Source organism: Lissotriton helveticus, chromosome 7 (assembly GCF_964261635.1).
Source record: "Lissotriton helveticus chromosome 7, aLisHel1.1, whole genome shotgun sequence".
In the NCBI taxonomy this organism is placed as follows: Eukaryota; Metazoa; Chordata; class Amphibia; order Caudata; family Salamandridae; genus Lissotriton; species Lissotriton helveticus.
In genome coordinates, this window is record NC_136068.1 from 72,522,818 (window position 1) to 72,547,523 (window position 24,706).

Below are 24,706 nucleotides of genomic sequence, written 5' to 3' on the forward strand. Positions count from 1 at the left end.
CATGCGCATTTAACAGTGTCCACTGTTCCCCACCCTGGTGCTGCAGCTGCACTGTGGCAGTTCCCGCCCCTCCCTCGGCTCGCCTGGCAGGCAGCCTGCAGAAGGAAAAATAAAATTACAATACCAATGTTTTATCATAATTTTATTCATGTCCTTGCCTCTGCTGGCTTTCAGCAGGGGGGGCGATTGATGGGGAAATACTGGCACCCTCCCAGGAGCATAGGAATGAAACTCTCCAGACATAGCAGGTTTGCTCAGAAACAGAGTGAAATTTATTTAATGGTACCAAAAGCATGCATCATTGCTAATTAGCAAGGAAGAAGTCAGATCTGCCACATTGGGGGCTCTCAGACCGCTTCTTCCCAGAGTGACAGATTTCTGGATGTTATATACAGTATGACATGCCATATCAGCAGAACTAGAATAAGGCACCAAGCCAAATATGGCTAACAAGGATGTGCAATGTCTGCACCATGCAAAACAGCCAGCTATGGGCAGATCAGAAAGGCGGGTCTTTACTGTGTAACACTTGTATATCATGTAGTCAAAGACAAGCAAGGTGACCTGTAAGGGGGTACAGAATAGCTTGTTAAAGCTTGTCCAGTCAAGGTCAGATAGGAAGCCATTTTGCACTCCAGGCCTCATGTTAATGTGAAATATCTAATCATGATATCTTTTAAAGTGCATAGACATGAATTTGAATGGATAATTATATATATTTTATAACAGCGATGCCCCTCCGCCTTAGCGGATGAGGCGACACTGGTGCAGACCTATGTATAGCTAAGGTGCCTTCCTGCCTCGATATGCATGCATTTTAAAGACCTGCATCAAACCTGACGTATCATACAGATTCACATGCCAAATTTGGTGCAAGTCCATCCAGAGGTTTTTTCTGTAGCTCATCGCAATATTATTAGATGGTAGTGGACAGTCACGGAAAGTGATGTCTGCAGGTCCCCGTTGACCTTGTCCCTTATTGACTAGTCTACACATAACATTCAGCTGTCGAAATGAAGGGTTTAACATATTTTGTGAAGTTTTGTGCAAATCTGGAAAACAGCACCATAGGTATAATAATAACTAAATATGTGTTTTCCATTGACTAACTAAGGTAAGCAAAATATTGGCACAAAACGTAGAATGACACACTGTGTCAAAAGTTGAAAATGGGCTGGGTGTTACATTTTAAAAGAATTTGCCTCAGGATTACATATATTCACATCCTCGTAGTCACGTAGAAGCCAGGCGATAGTTCGGTCATCAGCCCTCAACTCCCCTTCGTCCTCTTGAGCAGGTCGGGGCAAAAGTGTAAAAATTACCTTCTCCTGTCTGGAGAGTTGCTATACCTTTGACCGGATAGTAACAACATTACTTTTGAGTGGCTATTGTATTGTGAATGGGACAGTCACAGAACCATAAGTTCCTTAAATGTAACAGTATCAGCACTTCTTAGCTGCAACACATCGCGTGGAATAGAGTCACCTTTGAAAGGGTCAGAACCGGCACTTTCCAGCAGGCCTGGTTATTTAAATTGGAGTACTATATTTTTTATTTATTTATTTTGAACGTTTTATATAGCACGAACCAGACCCTTGCGGGTATCAGAGTGCTTTACAAGGTAAGTGTCTTGGGGCCAGATGTAGGTAAATACTATTTACCGATTCTTAAATACCGAATTTTACCGATTCGGTATTTAAGAATAGGTAAATTATATGTAGGTAATTTTCGGTAAATTTTACCGACCGAATCGCTAAAATTCGGTATTTACTGATTCGGTATTTACCGAATCGGTAATTCCCATTCATTCCTATGGGCTTGGAGGCCCATAGGAAAGAATGGGAATTACCGATTCGGTAAATACCGAATCGGTAAATGGGGAACACATACAAGGGTGGCAGGGTGTCACATTGACACCCTGTTGCCCCCCTGAATAGTGCATGGGTGCACAGGTGGCTCACATACATGCCCGAAGGGCATGTATTTCTGCCACATCGCAGTGTTGTAAAAGCAAAAAATCGCTTTTTCACAGGTTTTCTTTATTTACCACCAACTTGTAGTTGGTGGTAAATAACGAATCCTTAACTGAGGAATGCACTCACTTGAGTGCCCTCTACAATACGGATTCGGTAATTTACCGAATCGGTATGTTAAGAAATCGGTAATTTACCGATTCCTTAAGTTACCGATTCGGTAAAATACCGAACCCTACAAAAATGCCACCTACATTCCAAATGCCAAATACCGGTCGGTAACAGCCGAAATTCGGTAATTTTGGCCGTTACCGACCGGTATTGGTCGACCTACATCTGGCCCTTAGTTACATAGGTACAAGGTAAATATCATAAAGTTCAATGCAGGTCAATGATAGTATAAACATCCAATCACAGAAACATGGGTATATGGTACATAACAAAACGTTCCATGTATATCAAGCATAATCTAGATACAGTATCCAGGATACCTGTATAGGCACTTCTCACTTCTTGGAAGGAACTGCATGTGTTTAATGGGACAGTACATGCACTTCAAAGCAGGTCTGCCGTACCATTGAGGGACTCAGTGGCGCCCTCCCTCCCACATTAGGGCAGAGGAGCCCCGCCCCCCTGCTGCCAATACAACAAAAGTGAAAAATAAAACAGTAATAAAATGAATTTCCATTTTATTTTTTACAGCTCCTAGCCCGTTTGGGGGCGGGGCATTGCTGCTGACTGGCAGCAGGGGAGTGGTGCTCACTCCACCAGTTGACACTGCGCATGTCTCTTTGGTTGGCTGTCTTCTGACGGCCAGCCTGACTTGCGCAGTGTAAACCTCTCCACCTAGCTGTCTCAGACAGTTGGGTGGAGAGCAGACACAGGCCCCCTGTGCCTGCTGGAGTGTCGAGGCAGCCCGCTCCAGCCAATCCTAGCACTGCTCTCATGCTGCTCAGCATGAGAGCAGCATCAGGATTTGCAGAATGGGGTTGTCTGAGGCTCCACCAGGTGCCGTCATGCTGACACCATCAAAACAGAAAGAAGAAAAAGACAGAGGAGAGCAAAACACACATAAGTACATTTTCAATTATTTTTTAATCTTTTTGGACCCCACTGGAGAGGATTGTTCCATCTCTTTAATGGGGCTGTACTCAAATTTGAAGTCCGACAGCTATGCTCTTAGTGGGCATTATGAAAAAGTAGCAAGCACCAAAGTGGCTGTCAAGAGGCATGAAACGGTCAGAAGGGAATGGTCAGCTTCAATTGTCTAAAATAGTTTCAGTTGATGTTTTGATCCTATGATGTACTGGAGTCCTGGGACTTCATCAGGACAAGGTAGTCAGGCGACACATACTATAGCACCGAACAACGCCAGGTCATTACGGAATTGAACAGACCAGGAATGCACACTTGTTGCAGAAAAATAATTTTCACTGCCTGTGGAATACCAGGCAAATGAACAAGACATATTAGGTAATAAATAAATAATTACTTTGCTCTCAATCTAGAGGCAAAGTGTGTCATATGAAGACAAAATAACAAAGTACCGTCATCCCTCTTTTCAAGAATTGTCTGGTGCACATCCAAGAGACATTTATCAATTGTGCCTCATACATTTGCCTGATACAAATCCCTTGCAGCCATTCACCATATATCCATAATCGACTACACATTCACTAAACCGAAGGCAGTTACTTATCCAGTGGCTTCCTACGCCAGGTAATCCCGCTAACCCGACCCCCAAAGTAAGGCTTGTAGGAATCCTCTTTGACTGAACACAAACCTACTCCTTAAGGTGCTTCTCAAATTCATGTCAATATTGTGCTTTCATCACAAAGTGGACCTTGTCTCTGACTGCTACTGTGACACCACAGTTATGGTATCACAATGATCAGAGGTCTCCAGAAGTGGTTACACCAGTTTCACCAGGTACCAACCCAACACCAAGGCTAGTCCTAGGTGTGACATAGAAGAGTATATCACCCGGGCCTTCAAACCTTAAATTGACTGTGTCTAGCTCAGACATTAATTAGGCCTGGGCATGAAATTCCGCTCCACTTGCAGAGTTTGCAGAGTTTTTCCTACTCCACGCTCCGCATAGCATGCGGAGTTCTGAAAAACTCCACTCCGCAAAGCAGAGCAGAGTTTTTTCCTCACTCGCGCTCACCAATGTTAAGGTGCTGAGCGCCTGCGAGGAAAATCTTACTCCAGACCACCTCCCGGCGAGTTTTCTCAACGCGGGCGGTCGCGGATGGCTGCTACCGCTTGCGTTGAGAAAGTTTCCGTTCCCTTTCAGGAAGCTGTCGCTCGAATAGAATATTTGCTCAAGCGATAGAAAGAAGCAGCGCCCTCTTGCGCTGCGCATGGTGCTGTTCATGCTGATTTTCCAGTGCAGGACAAACATCTGGCGCTAAAAATCAGCGCAAGCGGCGTGACCTAACACACTTCCTAGGCTTGCGGAACTCTACGTAGCGTGGTGGAGTTTTTTGTCACTTTGCAGAGTTCCACTCAGGCCTAACATTAATCTTCAAGGTGGTTTGCATCACCCACGGTGGCCTGTGATCTGGGGGACTGAGATACCCCGTCTCAATATATCCACAACTGCAAGCCTTCCTGCAAGATGAGCTCAGCATCTGATAATAACCGTATCACACCTGTCTCTTTCAGCTAAAAGGCTGGGAAAAACCTGGGATCGCAGTGGTCTGAAAGCCTGGAACTGAAAGAACAGAGGCATCTCAAGTTCAGGAGTGGACTGAAGACGTTCCTGATCTTTGGAGCCTTCCCTGAGCTTTCTAACTCATTGACTAGTGAGTAATTGTGACTGTAAATTGATCTTGTGGTGATCAATCACAACTAAACCACTTGGAGCCTTCCCTCCTATTCAGGCGCTCTTACATGTGTGTCTGAGCCAACCTCACACACTGTTGTGGTCTAGACAACCTCTGGCTCGCCCACCCATCCTCCTGGCCAAATTCACACCCCTGTGTGACCTATCAAGGAACACTACTGTTGGTAATGGAGACCTATAATGATCCCGCCCACCCCGTGTCCTGCGTAGCACACTACCAAAACGAGGCATCTGGAGCATGCACATAGGTCTCTTGTGACATCCATTTCTGTTACACTCACTCGGTGGGGAAGGTCTCCTGCTGCTGGAGAGGACCTTTAACCTCATCACTGCGGCGCGAATTACGCCGCAGTGCTGAACATTCCGATAGCGGGCGTGGTCATGACGGCTCCCGGCCGTCATCAGCACACGCCCACCGTGACTCATGACGGCCGGGAGCCGTCATGAGCATGGAAGAGGTTAAGGAATGCACTGTGCGGCGATACGCAGCATCGCTGTTGTGTTGATGTTTGCTCATTCACCACCATGTATGGATCCAGGAATTTTACACACCCCCTGGCCCAAGTGCTGAGGGAAGGGCTAAAAGAAGGCCTCCATCCAAGGGAAACTATCTTCCCACTGTGTTTTGTGGAGGTTTTTATTATTGTACATATTGGTTCTGGCCCTGAATGTACTCCTAAACTCTTATAAAGAGGTGCATTCTACCCTCCCCTCTATGTCGAGTGCAGAGTTCTTCAAACTTTTTGATGCCGAGACCCCCCTGTCAAAAACGTTTAGGCATAAGGACCCCCTCCTGACAAAAATGTCTAGAATTTAGGCCTCTTGATCATTGCCAACTATCGACAACCATAAGTGACTCCAAACCCCATAGCAAATCATTTATACATTGGAAAATAAATTAAACAGTGTTTAGCAAACCAAAGGTCAGTGGTTGGGGGCGTGGTCAAAGGTGTGGCTAAAAACAAGGGGCCTCATTTATGAAGCATTGGCGTAGGGCAGCGCCGCGAGTCTTCTTGTTGCGCTGCCCTACGCCAATGTGAAAGGGTAGGAAAGCACCTGATTTATGAAATACGGTGCATTCTTGTCCTTTCCCCCGGCGTTGGCGCACAAATTGCTGCCTAGCGCCAACATAGGCAGGATGGTTTTTGTGCAGCAAGGGGCATCTACCGGCACAAAAACAATCCTGAGAGGGTTTTTACTCTTTCCATGTGTGCTGCAGAATGCAGCACACATGGAAAGAGGATAAAACGAGGAGAAATGAAAACATTTCTCTTCGTTATGCCTGCTGTGGGGAGGCGTAAGGTTTTGGCACTGCCCCAGGTTTACATGGTTTTGTAAATCTGGGGCAGCGTCAAAATCCATGGGCGTTGTGTTGGAATGGATGTATGATACTTTTACAACGCATACCTTTATAACGCATTTTTTACAACGCAACATCCATTACAACGCATTCCATTACAACGCATGCCATTACAACTAATTTTTAAAAACTACCTTTACAACGCATTCCATTACAACGCATACTACCTTTACAACGTATACCATTACAACGCATAAGATTACTTTGCATGTATGGTAAGTGTTGGATAGTGTAGGGGTAAAAATTGCTATTCTAACTCCAGGGGGTGCAACAGTAGGGTAAGTGTTGGATAGTGTAGGGGTAAAAATTACTATTCTAACTCCAGGGGGTGCAACAGTAGGGTAAGTGTTGGATAGCGTAGGGGTAAAAATTACTATTCTAACTCCAGGGGGGTACAACAGTAGGGTAAGTGTTGGATAGTGTAAGGGTACTATGCGTTGTAATGGTATGTGTTGTAATGGTATGCATTGTAATGGTATGCGTTGTAATGACATGAGTTGTAATTGTATGCGTTGTAGTGTCATGTGTGGTAATGGTTGCGTTGTAATGGCATGCGTTGTAAGAGATGTTGTGTTGTAATGAATGCGTTGTAATGGTAGTGTGTTGTAAAAGTTGCGTTGTAAAGGTTGTTTCCCGTTGGAACACCCATTACAACGCCAATGGAACACCTACTTGACATAGAGTAAGGCAACGCAGCGACTTGCGCTGTTTTGTCCAACTCCATATCTATGAGGCCATGCAAAGCCATGCAGGGTGACTTTGCCTCACCTCATAGATATGATTGAGATGCTTGCGCCACCGAGGCTTCAAAGAAACTGACGCTCCAGCGGCGCAAGCCTCTCATAAATCAGACCCAAAATATTTTGTTCATTTTTTAGGTCTTTCACCATCAGGTAGCTACATATAAATAATGGGTAGCTTAAATGAAAAATAAATTTAAAAAGTTATTACTCAGTGGGAAATGCCCTATATAATACATAATTAAACCTCTAATATTTAATGCACTGCATAGGTCTGTGTGTAACCAGAGAGCCACAGAATTAAATTTGGATGGTGCAGTTGAAAATAGTGTCTTGTGTATTGTTATTTTTAGTGCTATGAGAGAAAGCACTGTGAATGTGTTGGGGCCCGATTCACAGAATGAACTTAAGACTAAATCCTAAACTTACTCCTATTTGGTATTTACAGAATGAACTTACTACTTTCGGTATTCACAGAATAGATTTAAGACTACTAACTTTACGTCCGCACTCGGGCCAGAAATTCCGGCCCGGAGGCGGTGCGTCTGGCTTGGGGGCGGAGCTTGCGGCCCGGAGGCGGAGCTTGTGAATTGGAGGCGTAGCTTCCGGCTCGGAGGTGGGGATTTAGCCATGGCTGAAATCTCCACCTCTGGGCCGCAAGCTCCGCCCCCAAGCCAGAAGCTCCGCCTCCGGGCCGGAATTTCTGGCCCGAGTGCGGACGTAAAGTTAGTAGTCTTAAATCTATTCTGTGAATACCGAAAATAGTAAGTTCATTCTGTGAATCCCGAAAGTAGTAAGTTCACTCTGTGAATCCCGAAAGTAGTAAGTGCATTCTGTGAATACCAAATAGGAGTAAGTTTGGGATTTAGTCTTAAATTCATTCCGTGAATCGGGCCCAAGTCATTATTTTATACTTGCATTACACCCATTATAATATAGACAGCTAGAAAATGTGCAAAGAGTTTTAGGATAAAATGGAGCTTGCAAAATGTAGATTTGTGTAATATCAGACCATAAGTAATACATTTTTTTGCATACCTTTCCCTTCAACACCTCCTCAGGTGTGTAAATGCAGTTATCATTAAAAGCACACACTTCACAGCCCAGTTGCTAACCACAACACAAAGCATCTTTGCCATCACAATGCTTGAAGTGATTGAGCAATTAAAGCCAGAAGAACCACTCCCAAGCACCCTTTAATTTGCAGATTAACTCCTAGTGCACATTTGCATTTCATTCAGCAAACAGGCACCCTGGTGTGGAGGGTGATTTGAAGGATTGTTTTAGCTGTCTGCTGGGCTTCTTCATTTTACAGCACATGACACTCAATTAACTTCAGCTGAAGCATTTTGACAATTGCGTTGCCCTTTTTGTATTCCAGGCAGAAGATAGGCCTGGAAATGAGCAACCCCGTTCCCAGGACTCCTGGGCCCCCCTGGGGTCGCGCCCCACAGATTGATCTGGTCTGGTGGGGAACAGCCATAACAACGCGGGGATTACCCCGCACTGCCATTACAACGCGGGGATTACAACGAAAGTCGTTACAACGACTTTCGCTGGAGGGCGCTGTTGGATAGGTAATAGTTTAATTTTCTATCCAACACCTTCCCTACTGTCACCGTGGGCTGGAGTTGGAATAGAAAATTAAACTATTCCACTATCCAGTGCCCTCCAGCGTAAGTCGTTGTAACTACTTTCGTTGTAATCCCCGCGTTGTAATGGCATGCGGGGTAAAAGCCCGCGTTGTATTGACATACAGGGAATTACCAGTGCTTAATTTGCAAAAGAATGAATGCCGATGCTGTGCGCAGAAGCGCGCTGCTGGCGCTATTAAAGGTCAGTGCTCTGAAGACCACAGTTGCATAGTTGCAAAACGCCTTATGCCTCTTTAATCCACCACCAGACACGCCCTGAGTCTTTATCTCACTCCTGCTGGTTCTTGCTTTCTTCCTTTGTGACGGTTTCTCTCTCTTTCTTTTCCTTCTTTCTATGTTTTTCTCCCTTTTGCTCTCGGTAAATGTCAAAACAGCAAAATAAGTGCCTGTCCCCAAAAATGAGTGCTGATGGGCCCCTCTGGCAACCCCTGGCTCAAATTAAGCACTGACAATAGACACAGAACGTAGGGGCATCTATAGAACGAAGTGACTGAGTGCGGCATTATCATTCCTGGCTTAACGATGCACTCCACCACTTCAGAAACGCAGGGCTGCACCATATTTACAACAATTTGGTGCAGCCCTGCGTTTCCCCCTGCACTGGCGCTAAACTTAGCGGCCAACACAGGCACCCTAACACCATAGTGCAAGGGTGTCTGCTTTGAGGGGAATATTGCTTATGTGCAGAAGGTCTCCTTTTGAAGGTCTCCCTTCCAGCACATAAACAATCTTAAATTACGTTTTGTAACTTGTATGTGTGCTGTTTAATGCAGCACATGTAGAAGTTGCAAAACTTATTTTTTTGTGATTGTTTATGAGCAAGAAGGGTCACCTTCCTGCACATAAACAATCAATGGCAATTTGCTGTTTCTATGTGTGTTGCACAATGCAGCACACATGGAAACAGAAAAAACGAGACGAGATAAAACATTTCTCCTTGTTTCACCTGTTTAAGACCAGGTTTTCCCTGCCTCCTATTTATGCCACCCCTGTAAATAGGGGGCAGCATGAACATCAATGGGTGTTGCGGTAGAACACTCACCACAATACCCATTGCCCTCCCCTTTCATGCTGAGTACAGCATGAACAGGTGCCTTATTTACAAGGCAGCGTTAAGCCACGTTAAGTGGTTTAACGCTGCCTTGTAAATAAGGCAAAGCCCCTGTCGCCACCACAATGTAATTGAAAGTGACATTGTGGTGGCGATAGGGGCTTGTAAATATTCCCCTTAGATTCATGCTGACTACAGCATGAACAGGTGCCTTATTTACAAGGCAGCGTTAAGCCACGTTAAGTGGTTTAACGCTGCCTTGTAAATAAGGCAAAGCCCCTGTCGCCACCACAACGTAATTGAAAGTGACATTGTGGTGGCGATAGGGGCTTGTAAATATTCCCCTTAGATTCATGTTGAGTACAGCATGAACAGGTGCCTTATTTACAAGGCAGCGTTAAGCCATGTTAAGTGGTTTAACGCTGCCTTGTAAATAAGGCAAAGCCCCTGTCGCCGCCACAACGTAATTGAAAGTGACATTGTGGAGGCGATAGGGGCTTGTAAATCTGCCCCTTAGAGGCTAGGGGATATGCACAGTCTTTCCTTCTAGGGTTTCCTTGGATGCTGCTGGGAATGGACCCCCCCCCTCCTTTGCTTCCTCTTGAGAGGTCTCAGTGCAGCACTTAATAAAACAGTATATGAGCTCCGGAGAGTCCACAGCCAGCAGGAGAGGGTTTTTAATTAAGAGAGATGTTCATCCTTGGGGTGGGGGGTGTAGTTTAATTAATTTAATCTACAATATGTTGACCCACATGGGACATCTCATCCCTTTTAAAAGCTTGCACAGCCACCTCCACTCTTTGTGTGGCGGTTTCCATGTGCTTATTACATTTCTCTTGAGATGGCTGCAGCTATCAGCCATTATTAATATTTTACTTTATTGATGTGTGTGTCTGTGCTTTTGTGTATGTGTCTGCGTAGGGTGGAGGTTTGGTGTTTCTGTCTACAACCCATCAGAAATTTACTACCCAGCTTTGAAACTGGTCTGCCTAGGGCTTAATAAAGAGAATATTAATGAAGGGGTCGATTCACAGAACTAACTTAAGACAAAATCCTAAACTTACTACTTTTGGTATTCACAGAAAGCATTTAGTAGTAATAAAGTTAAGATTTTGCCTTAAGTTTGACTTAAGACAAACTTAAGACAGACTTAAGAAAGACTTAAGACAGACTTAAGAGAGACTTAAGACAAACTTAAGACAGACTTAAAACAGACTTAAGACAGACTTAAGACAAAATCCTACCTTAAGTCTGTCTTAAGTCTGTCTTAAGTTTGTCTTAAGTCAAACTTAAGACAAATTCCTAACTTTACTACTACTAAATGCCCTCTGTGAATGCCAAAAGTAGTAAGTTTAGGATTTTGTCTTCAGTTAGTTCTGAGAATCGGGCCCGAAGTCTCTCCAAACCTTGGTCTGTATCTCCAAAGAAATGCATCTGATTTAAGCACATCTAAAAAACATAACTAAACCATATTTGATGAGGTACATTTTAAGTCTTGCCTTGACTTGCAATACATTTTAGACTAATTGTATCTATTTGGGCCTATTGATATTAGATGTTTTTCTGTTTTTCTGGTCTGTGCTTTGTATTGTTTTGGATTAGTGTCTCACTACCAAGTGTTTCTTTGCTTCGAGCACTCAGGAAGAGCTCAAACTTAGAAAGACAAGTAGACGCCATTCAAGAAGATTTTCTTTCATTGTCTCTCTCTGTTCCTTTTCATCTCTGCCCGAGCATCTCCACTCGAGTGAATTAATTAAGATAGTTTGGGTTGGAGCAGCCACTTAGTTGGTTTTCTGAACATTTGCACTATTTCCTGCATTTTTCCTCATTTTGTGAACACCTTTCCCTATTAAGATATAGGAAAGGGCAGATTTGTAATAAACCTTGGCAAATTATTCCTACTTTTGTGGTAACCGAGTATAATAAATTATTGTTACACTTTAATTCACACACCTGCCCTTGCACTATTGTGTCCCTTTGCTATTATCCTTGCATAGACTGTTGTTATTTTTCCTACTTTTAAAGCGAAACCCTGTGTTCAGACCTATACTGAAGTAAAGGGCATTGGTGATTTAAACAGCTGCTATTCTCTCGTTGTGTTTCAAAAGTCTACATTGTTGCAGGGGGGTTTGAGGACGTTAAGTTCAAGGAACTCTCTGTGAGTAAAGGGTAAAACAACACAAATCAGCCTTAGGGTACCATTTAATATAGGTACCACAGACTTGTTGATTACAGGCAGTAAAGTAATGCCTGTAGGCCTTTGGTCAACGCATATGATACAGAGGCCACGCCTCTGCCTGTGAGGGTCATTGGGTCAGTCGATAAGTGCTTGCATAGAAGGGGGATTTTGTCCACTGTGAGGCGGTGCATTTGGTGGAGAAGGCATCTGCCTGATACTGACCAGCCAAGTCTTTCTTCCATTTCTGTTGTGCAGCTAACAAACACAAGCCATGGATCGAGGCGGAGTACCAGGGCATCATCATGGAAAACGACAACACCGTGCTGCTGAACCCGCCGCTCTTTGCGCTCGACAAGGACGCGCCTGTGCACTACGCAGGTACTGTGCAGGCAAGGGGTCAGCGGAGTGGGGAAGGGTGGCCTGCTTAGGGCCTGACCTCCAGTCTCAGGACTCTCACCTGCATGTCTTTGGCTGGGGGGAGCACTCGGGGACTGCCCCTCTAGAGTCAAGGGGTCCGATTCACAGAACTAACTTAAGACAAAATCCTAAACTTACAACCAATTTGGTATTCACAGAAGGCACTTCCTCATTTCGGTATTCACAGAAGGCACTTACTCATTTCGGTATTCACAGAAGTTAGGACTCCTAACTTTAGGACTCCTAAATGCCTTCTGTGAATACCAAAAGTCTTAAAGTTAGGAATTTTTCTCAGTTTAGGAGTCCTGATGTTAGGAGTCCTAACTTTACTACTCCTAAACTGAGAATAATCCTAACTTTAAGACTTTCGGTATTCACAGAAGGCATTTAGGAGTCCTAAAGTTAGGAGTCCTAACTTTACTACTACTAAACTGAGAAAAATCCTAACTTTAAGACTTTCAGTATTCACAGAAGGGATTTAGGAGTCCTAAAGTTAGGACTCCTAACTTCTGTGAATACCGAAATGAGTAAGTGCCTTCTGTGAATACCGAAATGAGTAAGTGCCTTCTGTGAATACCGAAATGAGTAAGTGCCTTCTGTGAATACCAAAATGGTAGTAAGTTTAGGATTTTGTCTTAAGTTAGTTCTGTGAATCGGGCCCACTGTGTTATCTGCCACTCTGTGTCTCAGGATAAGCTGTATAATGTGCATTGTGGGGAAAGGGGCACATTTCTGTGCTATGTGTACTCTGGGGTAAACAGGCCTTCAGGGTCTAATTCTCAGGAAGGACTGTACGACCTGTATGTCGAGGTGCATGAGCAGCGGGTAGCTGCTGCAGGTCTGGGCCTCGGGAACTGCAGTATGTCTCCTTGCATTAACAGCACTCACGCCTGCATTACACCCGCACCAACAGCAACAAAGTCTGCTGCACCCACACCTAGTAGCGCAGACCCCAAGTCAGGGTAACAGAGGCATGGAAACCAAGTCACTGGTTAGGGAAACTGACACTGGGACAAGGAAGCAAGAATAGTAGAATATAGACACTTGGACAAAAACACTAGGGCCAGATGTACGACATATTTTACCGGATGGACTGCTTGCAACCGGTAAAATGCATTTTTCTATGTACCAACCCTATTTTGCAAGTCGGTAACCTATTAGCAACTCGAAAAATAGAGTTTGCGAGTCGCCAATTGCGAGTCGTTAAAATCACATTTAGACTGAGAATGTGGATGATACAACTAGGGAAAAGCGACAAAGAAACAGGACAGTGGGGTAAGGAAAATCGGTCACCGAGAACAAGCAAATACAGCAACAGGGAAACATGGGCAGCAGAAGAGGATGATAAAGACCCTAGGGTGGTCAATGACTGGAACAGGGAAAATAGGATAGAACTAGTCTTACAGAGGCAAGAAGATACCAGATGGGAAGACTTGAGAAAGAAAGACACTGAGTCAGAGAGATGTTGGACAGGCAGAGGTTTGGACGACGAGGTACTGGGCCTGGCTGAATCTGGGATGAGGAGCTATGGTCCTAGGTTGATTATGGCAATGCACTACTGGCAGAAACCACCAAGATGAATGTTAATAAGCTGCAGGTGCTTCAGAGCACATCAATATACTTTGGATGCTCATAGGGAATTGCATCGGTTGCCTCTCACATCTCGTATTTGGTTTAAGGCGCTCTCTCTCACATGTAAAGCGCTTTATGGCAATGCCTCAGAATATCTGAACATGGTGATGAGGAGTCGCAGATATGGCCAGGAGGAGACGCAGATTTAGTGATGCAGAGGCACAGATATGGTGACGAGGTGACACAGATTTGGTGACGAGAAGTCACAGAAATGGTGACGAGGTGACACATATATGGTGACGAGAAGTCACAGATATGGTGACGAGAAGTCACAGAAATAGTGACGAGGTGACACAGATATGGTGGCGAGAAGGTGATGAGGAGACACAGATATTGTGACGAGAAGTCACAGATATAGTGACGAGGAGAGAAAGGTATGGTGACGAGAAGTCACAGATATGGTGATGAGGAGACACAGATATGGTGACGAGAGTCACAGATATGGTGACGAGGTGGCACAGATATGGTGACGAGAAGTCACAGATATGGTGATGAGGAGACACAGATATGGTGACGAGAGTCACAGATATGGTGATGAGGAGACACAGATATGGTGACGAGAAGTCACAGATATGGTGACGAGGAGAGAAAGGTATGGTGACGAGAAGTCACAGATATGGTGATGAGGAGACACAGATATGGTGACGAGAGTCACAGATATGGTGACGAGGTGACACAGATATGGTGACGAGAAGTCACAGATATGGTGATGAGGAGACACAGATATGGTGACGAGAAGTCACAGATATGGTGATGAGGAGACACAGATATGGTGACAAGAGTCACAGATATGGTGACGAGGTGACACAGATATGGTGACGAGAAGTCACAGATATGGTGACGAGAAGTCACAGAAATAGTGACGAGGTGACACAGATATGGTGGAGAGAAGGTGATGAGGAGACACAGATATGGTGACGAGAAGTCACAGATATAGTGACGAGGAGAGAAAGGTATGGTGACGAGAAGTCACAGATATGGTGACGAGGTGACACATATATGGTGACGAGAAGTCACAGATATGGTGACGAGAAGTCACAGAAATAGTGACAAGGTGACACAGATATGGTGGCGAGAAGGTGATGAGGAGACCCAGATATGGTGACGAGAAGTCACAGATATAGTGACGAGGAGAGAAAGGTATGGTGACGAGAAGTCACAGATATGGTGATGAGGAGACACAGATATGGTGACGAGAGTCACAGATATGGTGACGAGGTGGCACAGATATGGTGACGAGAAGTCACAGATATGGTGATGAGGAGACACAGATATGGTGACGAGAAGTCACAGATATGGTGACGAGGAGAGAAAGGTATGGTGACGAGAAGTCACAGATATGGTGATGAGGAGACACAGATATGGTGACGAGAGTCACAGATATGGTGACGAGGTGACACAGATATGGTGACGAGAAGTCACAGATATGGTGATGAGGAGACACAGATATGGTGACGAGAAGTCACAGATATGGTGATGAGGAGACACAGATATGGTGACGAGAGTCACAGATATGGTGACGAGGTGACACAGATATGGTGACGAGAAGTCACAGATATGGTGATGAGGAGACACAGATATGCTGACGAGAGTCACAGATATGGTGACGAGGTGACACAGATATGGTGACGAGAAGTCACAGATATGGTGATGAGGAGACACAGATATGGTGACGAGAAGTCACAGATATGGTGATGAGGAGACACAGATATGGTAACGAGAAGTCACAGATATGGTGACGAGATGACACAGATATGGTGACGAGAAGTCACAGATATGGTGACGAGGTGACACAGATATGGTGATGAGAAGTCACAGATATGGTGACGAGGAGAGAACGGTATGGTTGGAGTTCTGGACTTTTTGGTTCCATCCAGAGGTGTCAGGGACAACACCCGAAGACCCCGGAGTTCAACCTGTCTCGGTGCACAAACAAACAGAAACACGGGCTTCTCGATGGTGGCGTCAAAGACCAAAGGTTTATTACTGCAGGGACACAGAAATCACAGAAACTGCACAGGGGCAGTGTCTAGGAGCCTGTTCGATTTGTACAAAGAGGGTTGTTCCTTATATACTGAATATTCTGCTCGGGGCAAATTCTTTACATGTTACCACAGTTCTAAACATTCGTGTCTTAAACAATAAATATTTGGTGTTGCACAGGAATCGTCAACAGTATCTGATGTCAAAACATTACGAATGAGGGGTTCCCACTATTCCATCATAATCCCATGTCAATTTCTCATTCAAGACCCGGACCGCCTCATCGTAAATTTCGTTACCTCCCCCTAATAAAGGCCCAGAAGGAAAGGAGCAGAGCCAGGTGTAGAAGATAGAAAGACAGGATAAGAGATGTTTGTGGGTCGTAAATGGGCATGGTTACCAGCTTCGGCCGCCTAATCATGATCAGGCCAACGAACACAAGAACCAGTATAGCAGGACTGGCCTCAGGCTGGGGAGGCAGTTCTTGCCGAGTCATGCTGCCACAGCGTTGCTGGCCTAAGGTGCACGTGTCCCTTGCAAGGTGGATTGCCGGGTAAAGCCTACGTGTCCTTAGATGAAAAAGAGGTCATTGCGTGTCCATTGACTATGTGAGGGCAAGGAATACAAAATGGCTTCCGTGTTCTAAGATGGATGCCATGGGTAGAACAGAAATGTGTTTGTAACTGGAGTGCTCCTGCTCGTAGCATAGCGAAAACACCAGGATATACTAAATGGATCATTTGCGGTTCACTGATACCAAAATTATGTATTTACGACAATGTTAAAAACACGAACAAAATCGTCACGGAACCTCAGACCCTCCTTTTGCCCTTACATAGGCAATTACTCAGTCTATGTCAGAATCTAACTCTATGCTCATTAGGTCAGTGACATGTTGTTGCATCATCATCCTGTCTCGTGTCTTTTCTCCTAATGCAGGTGGTTTTCTGAAACAGGTTGCAGCACAAAGACTACACAAAGCGGGACCACATTGGATAATAAGGCAGCACGAGAACAGAAATACTAGGATGACACCAATGACCATCAGAACCTTCCATCCCCACGCTGATACCAGAGTCCAAAACCACTCCATGAAGGACCAGTTTCCCTTGTCTACGTGTATGGAGTCGGAAATCTTGTGTAGCTTAGAGATCGCTTCATAGACTGTTGGAGCATTATTTGGAATAAAGACACAGCAGCTCGATTGGATCATTCTGCATACCCCACCTCGATCTGCAAGTATTACGTCTAGAACCATTCGGTTCTGCAACGTCATGAGACGATCCGCCTGAAGCTCAGCTGTTAAGTTACTAAGGGCACCAGCAGTTTCTGTAATAGTAGATTCAACTACCCGTGTTAGTTGACGTAGATTTCTACTATTGGCCATAGGCCCCCAAAACGGAAGGAAACCTTTGAAGAAGTCTCCAGCTTCCTGACCAGCGGTATCTTCCTTGCTGAAGACACCTCTTGCTACCCTGGTCTTGTGATAATCTGAAGAAGCAGTGTATGTCGGAGGTAACAATCGAGCAATATAACATGAACCTGAGAAGTCAGCAGGCAGCCATGTATACGCTCTGTCTTGACAGATGAAGTAAGTACCCCTAGCAGTAAGGAAGGCAGGGGAGGAGTTAGACGGAAATACGTAGGTCTCAACGCACTCACTCCTCCCTAGCTGAGCTTTTACGCTTGCTTTCTCCCAAACTAAGGCGATACTCTGTAGAGTTCCAACTCAAATACACTCGTAATTCATCTCTAGGGTAAGATGGAGTATTATTGACGTCTTTAATCATGTCAATAATTCCCTGGACTAAAGCTTTGTTGGCTGAGTTGTATTTAGTGGACCGTGGTGGACGCGGAGGATAGGTCTCAAGGGCATAGGAAAAAATGGTCTGAAAGGCCTGAAATGATCCATTATAGCTAAAAGGCAAGACCAGATAGGGGATGCCTTTATCCATAGTGTGGGGTATCAGGCCACACACCCAGCAGTCTGTTGTGTTAACTACCAGTTGGTGTTGATGCAAGAGCTGTACAAATGTATTGTTAATAAATTCTGAGCGTCGAGCTTGTTCGTGTTCAGGGAATGAGTGAAAAGAATGCATAGAAGAAACCGTAGAAGTAGTAGGATCAAGGGGAGGTACTGTAGTTACCGGCATGAAAATCAAATGTACACCAAAGATGATTCCACCCACCAACGTTATCAAAACAATTAAAAATGTTACTGCACATTGCATTAGAAAGCATTTGCTGTGAAGTATTCTGTACAGTCTATTTCTGCGAACATAAATTACATTTTCTCGTTGCAGCTCAGGAAGCTCCATCTTCTACGACCGTTCGCGACCACTGATGATGTGTACGTAGATGAAAATGCCTCTATCGGCCCTGGGAGTTCCCAGAACTAACAGAAAGATCGACCTTGTGTCTGACCCTCGCAGATTCAACTAGGCACACAGCCACAACCCTACGGCTACCCAGACGGCAAGGCAAAATTTAAAACAACAAAATAATAGCAAACTTCCTGGCTGGAGGCAATGTATCAGAAAATTCAAATGTGAAAATAGGCAGTTTCCTGCTTTATTTGTCCATATTGCGAGAACGTAAGTTGTATCTCAGTTTTGCAGGAGCTGTCTGATCTGGAAACAGTGTATCTTCAGCCGACGTTGCAATGTTCACGTTTTCAGATGACAAATGTTCTTTTGGTGCAGATGGCAAATGTTCGTTGGGTGCGGATGACAAATGTTCAGGGTTCAAAAGAGCAGTTTCAAGAGGAGAGTCAGAATTTGGTGAATCAGTGATCAGTTCTGCATCGCTGAAAGGTATGAACCTGGGGACTTGTTCCGTTTCAGAGGTACCGATTCCTTTCTTTACCCAGTTGTCGTAAGGAAGTGGCAGAGGCACACGTTTGACATGTGTCGTATGGATCCAGTTCTTCCTTCCGGCCACACGAATAGCAGTTCTCGTTGCTAGTAGGACTTGGAAAGGGCCAATGAATCTGGGTTGAAGATTTTTCGTTCTTGCAAAATTTCTAATAACCACCTGGTCACCCGGTTTCAGCTGATGGCCTGGACTCTCCGGTGGCTTTGGCAATGTATCGAAAACCTGTTGGTGAATAAGACTCAATTTAGCAGTCAAGTCGAAAAGGTAATCAATTAACATTGGGTATTCCAGCTGCTTGAATTCTTTTGGTCTAGGTACCCCCCAAACATTTGCAGGACGACCGAAAACTATTTCATATGGACTAAGCCCTACTCTAGAATGTACAGTTGCTCTTGTTGATAGCAAAGCCAAAGGCAGTGCGTCTGGCCAGGACAAACCCGTGGATGCTTGTATTTTAGCAAGTTTCAGTTTAAGGGTGCCATTGTAACCCTCGACTAAACCCGCGGACTGGGGATGATTCGCACTATGAAACTTCTGTCTAATCCCTAGGCCGGCACACACACTCTGCATAACTTTCCCTACGAACTCACTTCCGTTATCTGACCATACAATCCGTGGCATTCCGTATCTGGGGAAGTATTCTTTAAGAAGAATTTTGGCAGTGGATAAGGCAGTATTGTCCTTTAGCGGGTATGCTTCGATCCATCTGGAGAAAGCACAAACTACCACTAGGACGTATTTCAGATTATTACAACGATCCATGTGAATGAAGTCTAGCTGGATCACTTCGAAGGGGCAGGAAGGAGGAGCGAAGTGACCTGCAGGTGTGGGGATTCCCTTGCCAGGATTATGCATCAAGCATACCATACAATTTCTCACCACTCTCTCTGCACACTTACTAATCCCATCATTCTTCCAGACCGGAGCCAACATCTTACAAATCCCTTTTGAACTGATGTGTGCTGTTCCATGTGCCATCGTCACTACTGCAAGCACATACGCATCAGGCAACATCCAACGCTGTTGTTCCGACAAGTCAATCCAACACCCACTCGAGTCCATTTTACCCGTGCTCTCTTTCCATGCAAGTTTTTCCTCCTCAGTCGCCTCTTTCTGAATTTCTTTCACGCTTTCCACTGTGTTTCACACATTCCAGACTCAGAAATCCATCTTGCAGACGTTGCAACATACATTCTACTCATCATATTTCTAGCTGTCTGTTTTGCAGTCTCATCAGCAAAAGCATTTCCACGACCAACATCATCCGTGATTGCTTTATGAGCACTGCATTTCACAATCGCAACTTCAGTCGGCAAGGTTAGAGATTCCAACAGGTCATTAACTAGCTGGCCATGTTGAATCTTAGTCCCATGGGACGTAATGAAACCTCTCTCTTTCCACAAGCGGCCAAAACTATGGGCCACGCCGAACGCGTACTGACTATCTGTGAACACATTCACTCTCTTTCCCTTAGCTAAAACGCACGCTCTTGTTAGCGCGATCAATTCTGCAGCCTGGGCAGAATTCTGACTCACTCTTGCAGTCTCCACAATCGTACTCAAAGTCGTTACTGCATAAGCAGCAGTCACATCACCATTCTCTAATTTGAAGCAAGACCCATCAACATACAACGTTCCATCTGGATCTGATAACGGAGTGTCTTTTAGATCAATTCGTCCTTTTGTTTCTTCCTCAGTTTTGAAATAACAGTCGTGTGGTTCGGAATCACTCGACTCTTGGCTAGTCGGCAACAATGTTGCTGGATTCAATACATTGCATCTTTTGATCTGAATATGACTAGCTAACAGTGTCAGTTCATAACCTGATAATCTAGCACTGGTAAGGTGTTGCGTCTTGGTTCGGTTCATGAGTGTATCCACCGCATGAGGAACCATAACCACTAGCATGTTGTTCATTACTAAACCAGCAGATTGTCGAATGGAAGCTGCAGCTGCGGCTGTAGCTCTCAAGCAACTAGGCAACGCTCTAGCTACTGGATCTAATGTTGATGAAAAATACGCACAAGGGCGTTGTTTATCACCAAATTTCTGCGTCAAAACACTCAATGCACAACCTTCTCTCTCGTGGACATAGAGCGTGAATGGCTTACTGTAGTCGGGTGTACCCAATACAGGTGCTGAACACAGTGCATTTTGCAATTCAGAAAAACTCTGCTGACATTCAGCAGACCATGGTACCGGACTCGGAACACCTTTCCCAGTCAAGGCTACCAATGGTTTTGCTAAAAGAGAAAAATTTGAGATCCATTGCCTACAATATGAGGTAATACCTAAAAAGGCACGTACTTCTCTCTGCGTGCTAGGAACATTCATCTGTGTAATTGCCTTTATTCTCTCTGGGGTCAACTTCCTTCCCTCCTTTGACAAGAGATGACCTAGGTAGGTCACTTCTTGGCAGCAGTATTGCATTTTTGAAGGTGACACCTTGTGATTCAAATTTGACAAATGATGCAATAAAGAAATCGTAGCTGTTTTGCAAGTTTCCTTGTCATCAGCAGCCACTAGAAGATCATCAACATATTGTATTAAAGCAGAACCAGGAGGAAGTACGAAGGAATCTAACTGGCTTTTTAATGCTTGACTGTAAATGGATGGGCTTTCACAATAGCCTTGTGGAGCGCGTTTAAACCTGAAGCTTCGTCCTCCTAGAGAGAAACCGAAGATATCTCTGCTTTCTTTGGCTATCGGAATGCTGAAAAAGGCATTTTTCAAGTCGACAACCGAAAACCATGCTGCTGTAGCAGGAATCAACGTTAACAATGCAGTAATGTCTGGAACCACAGGAAACTGTGGGATCACAATTTTATTAACCTCTCTAAGATCAATTACAAACCTATATACTGGAGGTTTTGTAGGGTCAGTTCGTTTCAAAATAGGCAGTACAGGACTATTACAGACATTACCTCTAGTTTCTTCTATTACGTCTTTCTCAATCAGATCATGCACTATCAGTAGGAGCGCACGCTCACCTTCACTAGAGATTCTGTATTGTGGAATTCGTGGAAGTTTGACATTTGCTTTCAAAGTTACTACATAGGGTGGAATTTCCAATAGACCTACATCATTAGGACCAGTCGCCCAAAGAGTATCAGGGAGTGAACGCAGCTCTGGTGGGAGCGCATCCATCGACAAGTACATCGGAGAGATTATTCTTTTACCCAACGTAAGCTGTACTCCTGCTGGAGAACAGTACAATGTCGCGTACAGGCGTTTTAACAAGTCTAAACCAAGCAGATTTTCGTTACAACCTGTCGTCAAAATCAGGGGTGCTTTCAATTGACAGGGTCCAACAGAAATAGACAAAGGACCAGAAACAGGGTTATGAACAGGGGCGCCCGAAAAACCTACTGAAACGTTTGTTGAGCCAGACAAAGGTGCGCCAGGGAGTTTTGCATGTATGATAGAACTTTTTGCTGCACCAGTATCCAACAGAAACGGTTCGACTATACCTGATGTTGCTACTGCGACATAAGGCCCACTCTGATCTACTGGAACTGATACTACTCCCTCTCTTTGTCCATGGCTGTCCTAGTACTCACTTTGCTGACCTTCCTCACTAGCTTCATAGTAATCTTCAACATAATACTGTTGAGACCTATTCGGTTGAGCAGATTGTCCATTTCGTTGATCGAAATAATTAGAAGGGCGATCACTCGTCTGTGGAGGCATAGCACCTCGTCCTCGACCTCTAGAGTTTTGCATAGAACTACCACGACCTCTCTGAGCTGCCGCAGTATTATTTTGCGTTCGAACTGGACACTCATTCTTGTAATGACCTTCCATTTTGCAATAAGCACATTGATTCCATTGGTACTGTGGCCTTTGAAAATTATAATCCGTTCTTTGATATGACCCTTGCTGTGTACTAGTCTGATTCGTGCGAGGCGGATAAGCTTGCTGTAAAAGTACTTTAGTTTTTAAATCTTTCGTCTTTTTATCTGATTTTTCCTTCTCTTCTTTATCCCTATTTTCATAGTACTGGGCAGTCGCAAGTATTTGCGCAGTCGTAGAGACAGCCCACGCACTTTCAGAATTTTTTAATTTACCACTAAGTTCTGGCAACAAATTGTGCACAAATTTATCAACAAATAATCTCTGGCCTCCTTCTGTGCTCATATCCTGACCACTATGATCCACGAAAGTCTCCTCGAATCGTGTGAAAAAGTCGGAGACGCTTTCGTCTTTCTTTTGTTTGCACGCGGAAAATTTGTCCCAGTTAACGCGCAATGCTGGCATCAAGGTTTTCATTAAATCTATTATTCTACCAGGCAAATTAGCAATTAAGGGTTCAGGTTTTGAACCACCTATTTGTTGACCATCCGCTGCAATTATAGCTGCCCAGTCACCACCTAGGGCAACTGGATGATTCTCTTTACGAATTTTAGCCCAAATTGGTTGCGGTACTATATTACCAAATAGCAGATCTATGTCAGCAAGATTCAATACACAAGCGTCAACTGTTTGAGCCAACTCTTTGTAGTACCCTGCAGGATTTTTACGCGGATCTGGCAAGGCCTGTTTCACTGCTAATACTTCAGCTCGCTTCCATGGAATATGTATCCATACTCTCTGGAATTGGGCCGGAGCGGCTGCAATACCAAGGTTTGCGTTAGCTTGCATAGCTTCACGCCAAATTGGTGGAACCTCTCTCATTGGGTATTGACGATTTTGTTTCGTACTACGTTTCTCTAACTCTCTCGGTGAACGAAGGGATGGGTCATTCCTATAACTTAAAATCAGTTCCATCGCTTCTTTTATATTTTGACCGACTATCATACCTGCAGCAAACTCTTTCTGAACATTAATTAATTCTCCTAGATTTGATTCAGGGTCATCCTCTTCCAATTCCTCACGTAGAAGGAAACACATTTCATCGAACACATATCGTTGTGTCGGTTCATTCCATTGCATAAATGTATCTAATACATCTTGTAAATTATATCTTCCAACTTTTGAAACCCATCTAGGAGCAGTGGAATCTAATATTCCTCTTTCTTCAGTACTGGGAAGCTGGCTACGCCTCTGCACAGAGTCAGAGGTAGGAGTCTTAATCAGAGTTTTATAGAAGGGAGATAGAATATTGGAGACAGAATCAGTGATTCTCCGACGAACAGAAAGTGGAGTCATAATATTAGCAGAGGCAGTAAATAGAGTAGCAGTTGGAACAGATAGATTAGGAACAGTAGGAGTAGCAGGCAAAATAGCTTGTGAACTAGCAGGTGTGAGCGACACAGGCATAGGTAAAGAAACCGGCAACCCTGGAAGAGGGGTTGTCGAAGGAACATTAATATTGACCACAGGAGGTACAGGAACTTGATTCAGGGGAGCGGGAACAGGGACACCAGGTTGTCCAGCAACCGGTAATTGAACATTCGGTATAGGTGGAGCCGTAGCACCCTGTGCATACGGTGGGAGTGATCGTAACAAGTAAGACAACAGGGGATCCTTTTCAGGGTCTTCTACTATCTTAGCCGTACTCGATGGCAAAGCAGGATAGCACTTGTCTATCGCTAAATTACGCTCTCTATTGGCCACCTCCATCGCTTTTTCAGACTCGTTGAGTTGCAGCTACTTAGCAGACTGTTCTAAAGTCAACTCTTGCTCTTTCTGTTCCTTCTTCAACTTTTTAATTTCTCTCTGTTTAGATTCTTTTCGCCAATAACGGAAAGAATCAAACATTGCCGGCCGGGCTTTCTTCTTAAACAACCTTCTTTCTAGATTATCGAGAACTTCAGGTTCAAAACTACCATGTAGTGGCCAACTAAGGACACCATCTTTCTCTGTATAGTGGATCCATACCTCGTTTTAAGAGATAGGGCCCACACCAAATTTGCAATATAGATCATAAAGAGGAGTTCCAATCGGAGGAACCAAACACGAGTCCTCTAACTGGGAATCACTGTTGCAACTAAAACAAGACAACATACAATTTTTCCGACTTACCATTTTATAATCCGGAACACAGAACAGACAA

General features: G+C 44.4%; 1 protein-coding gene across 1 annotated transcript in view; it reads left to right on the top strand.

Annotated features, from left to right (window-relative positions):
• CLSTN3 (calsyntenin 3) overlaps window positions 1-24,706 on the top strand; it is a 179,616-nt gene that overhangs the window by 70,736 nt on the left and 84,174 nt on the right. The window contains exon 2 of the mRNA XM_078651483.1: window positions 12,062-12,184. Within this exon, the coding sequence (XP_078507609.1) occupies window positions 12,062-12,184 (123 nt within the window). The remainder of the gene's footprint in view (window positions 1-12,061; window positions 12,185-24,706) is intronic.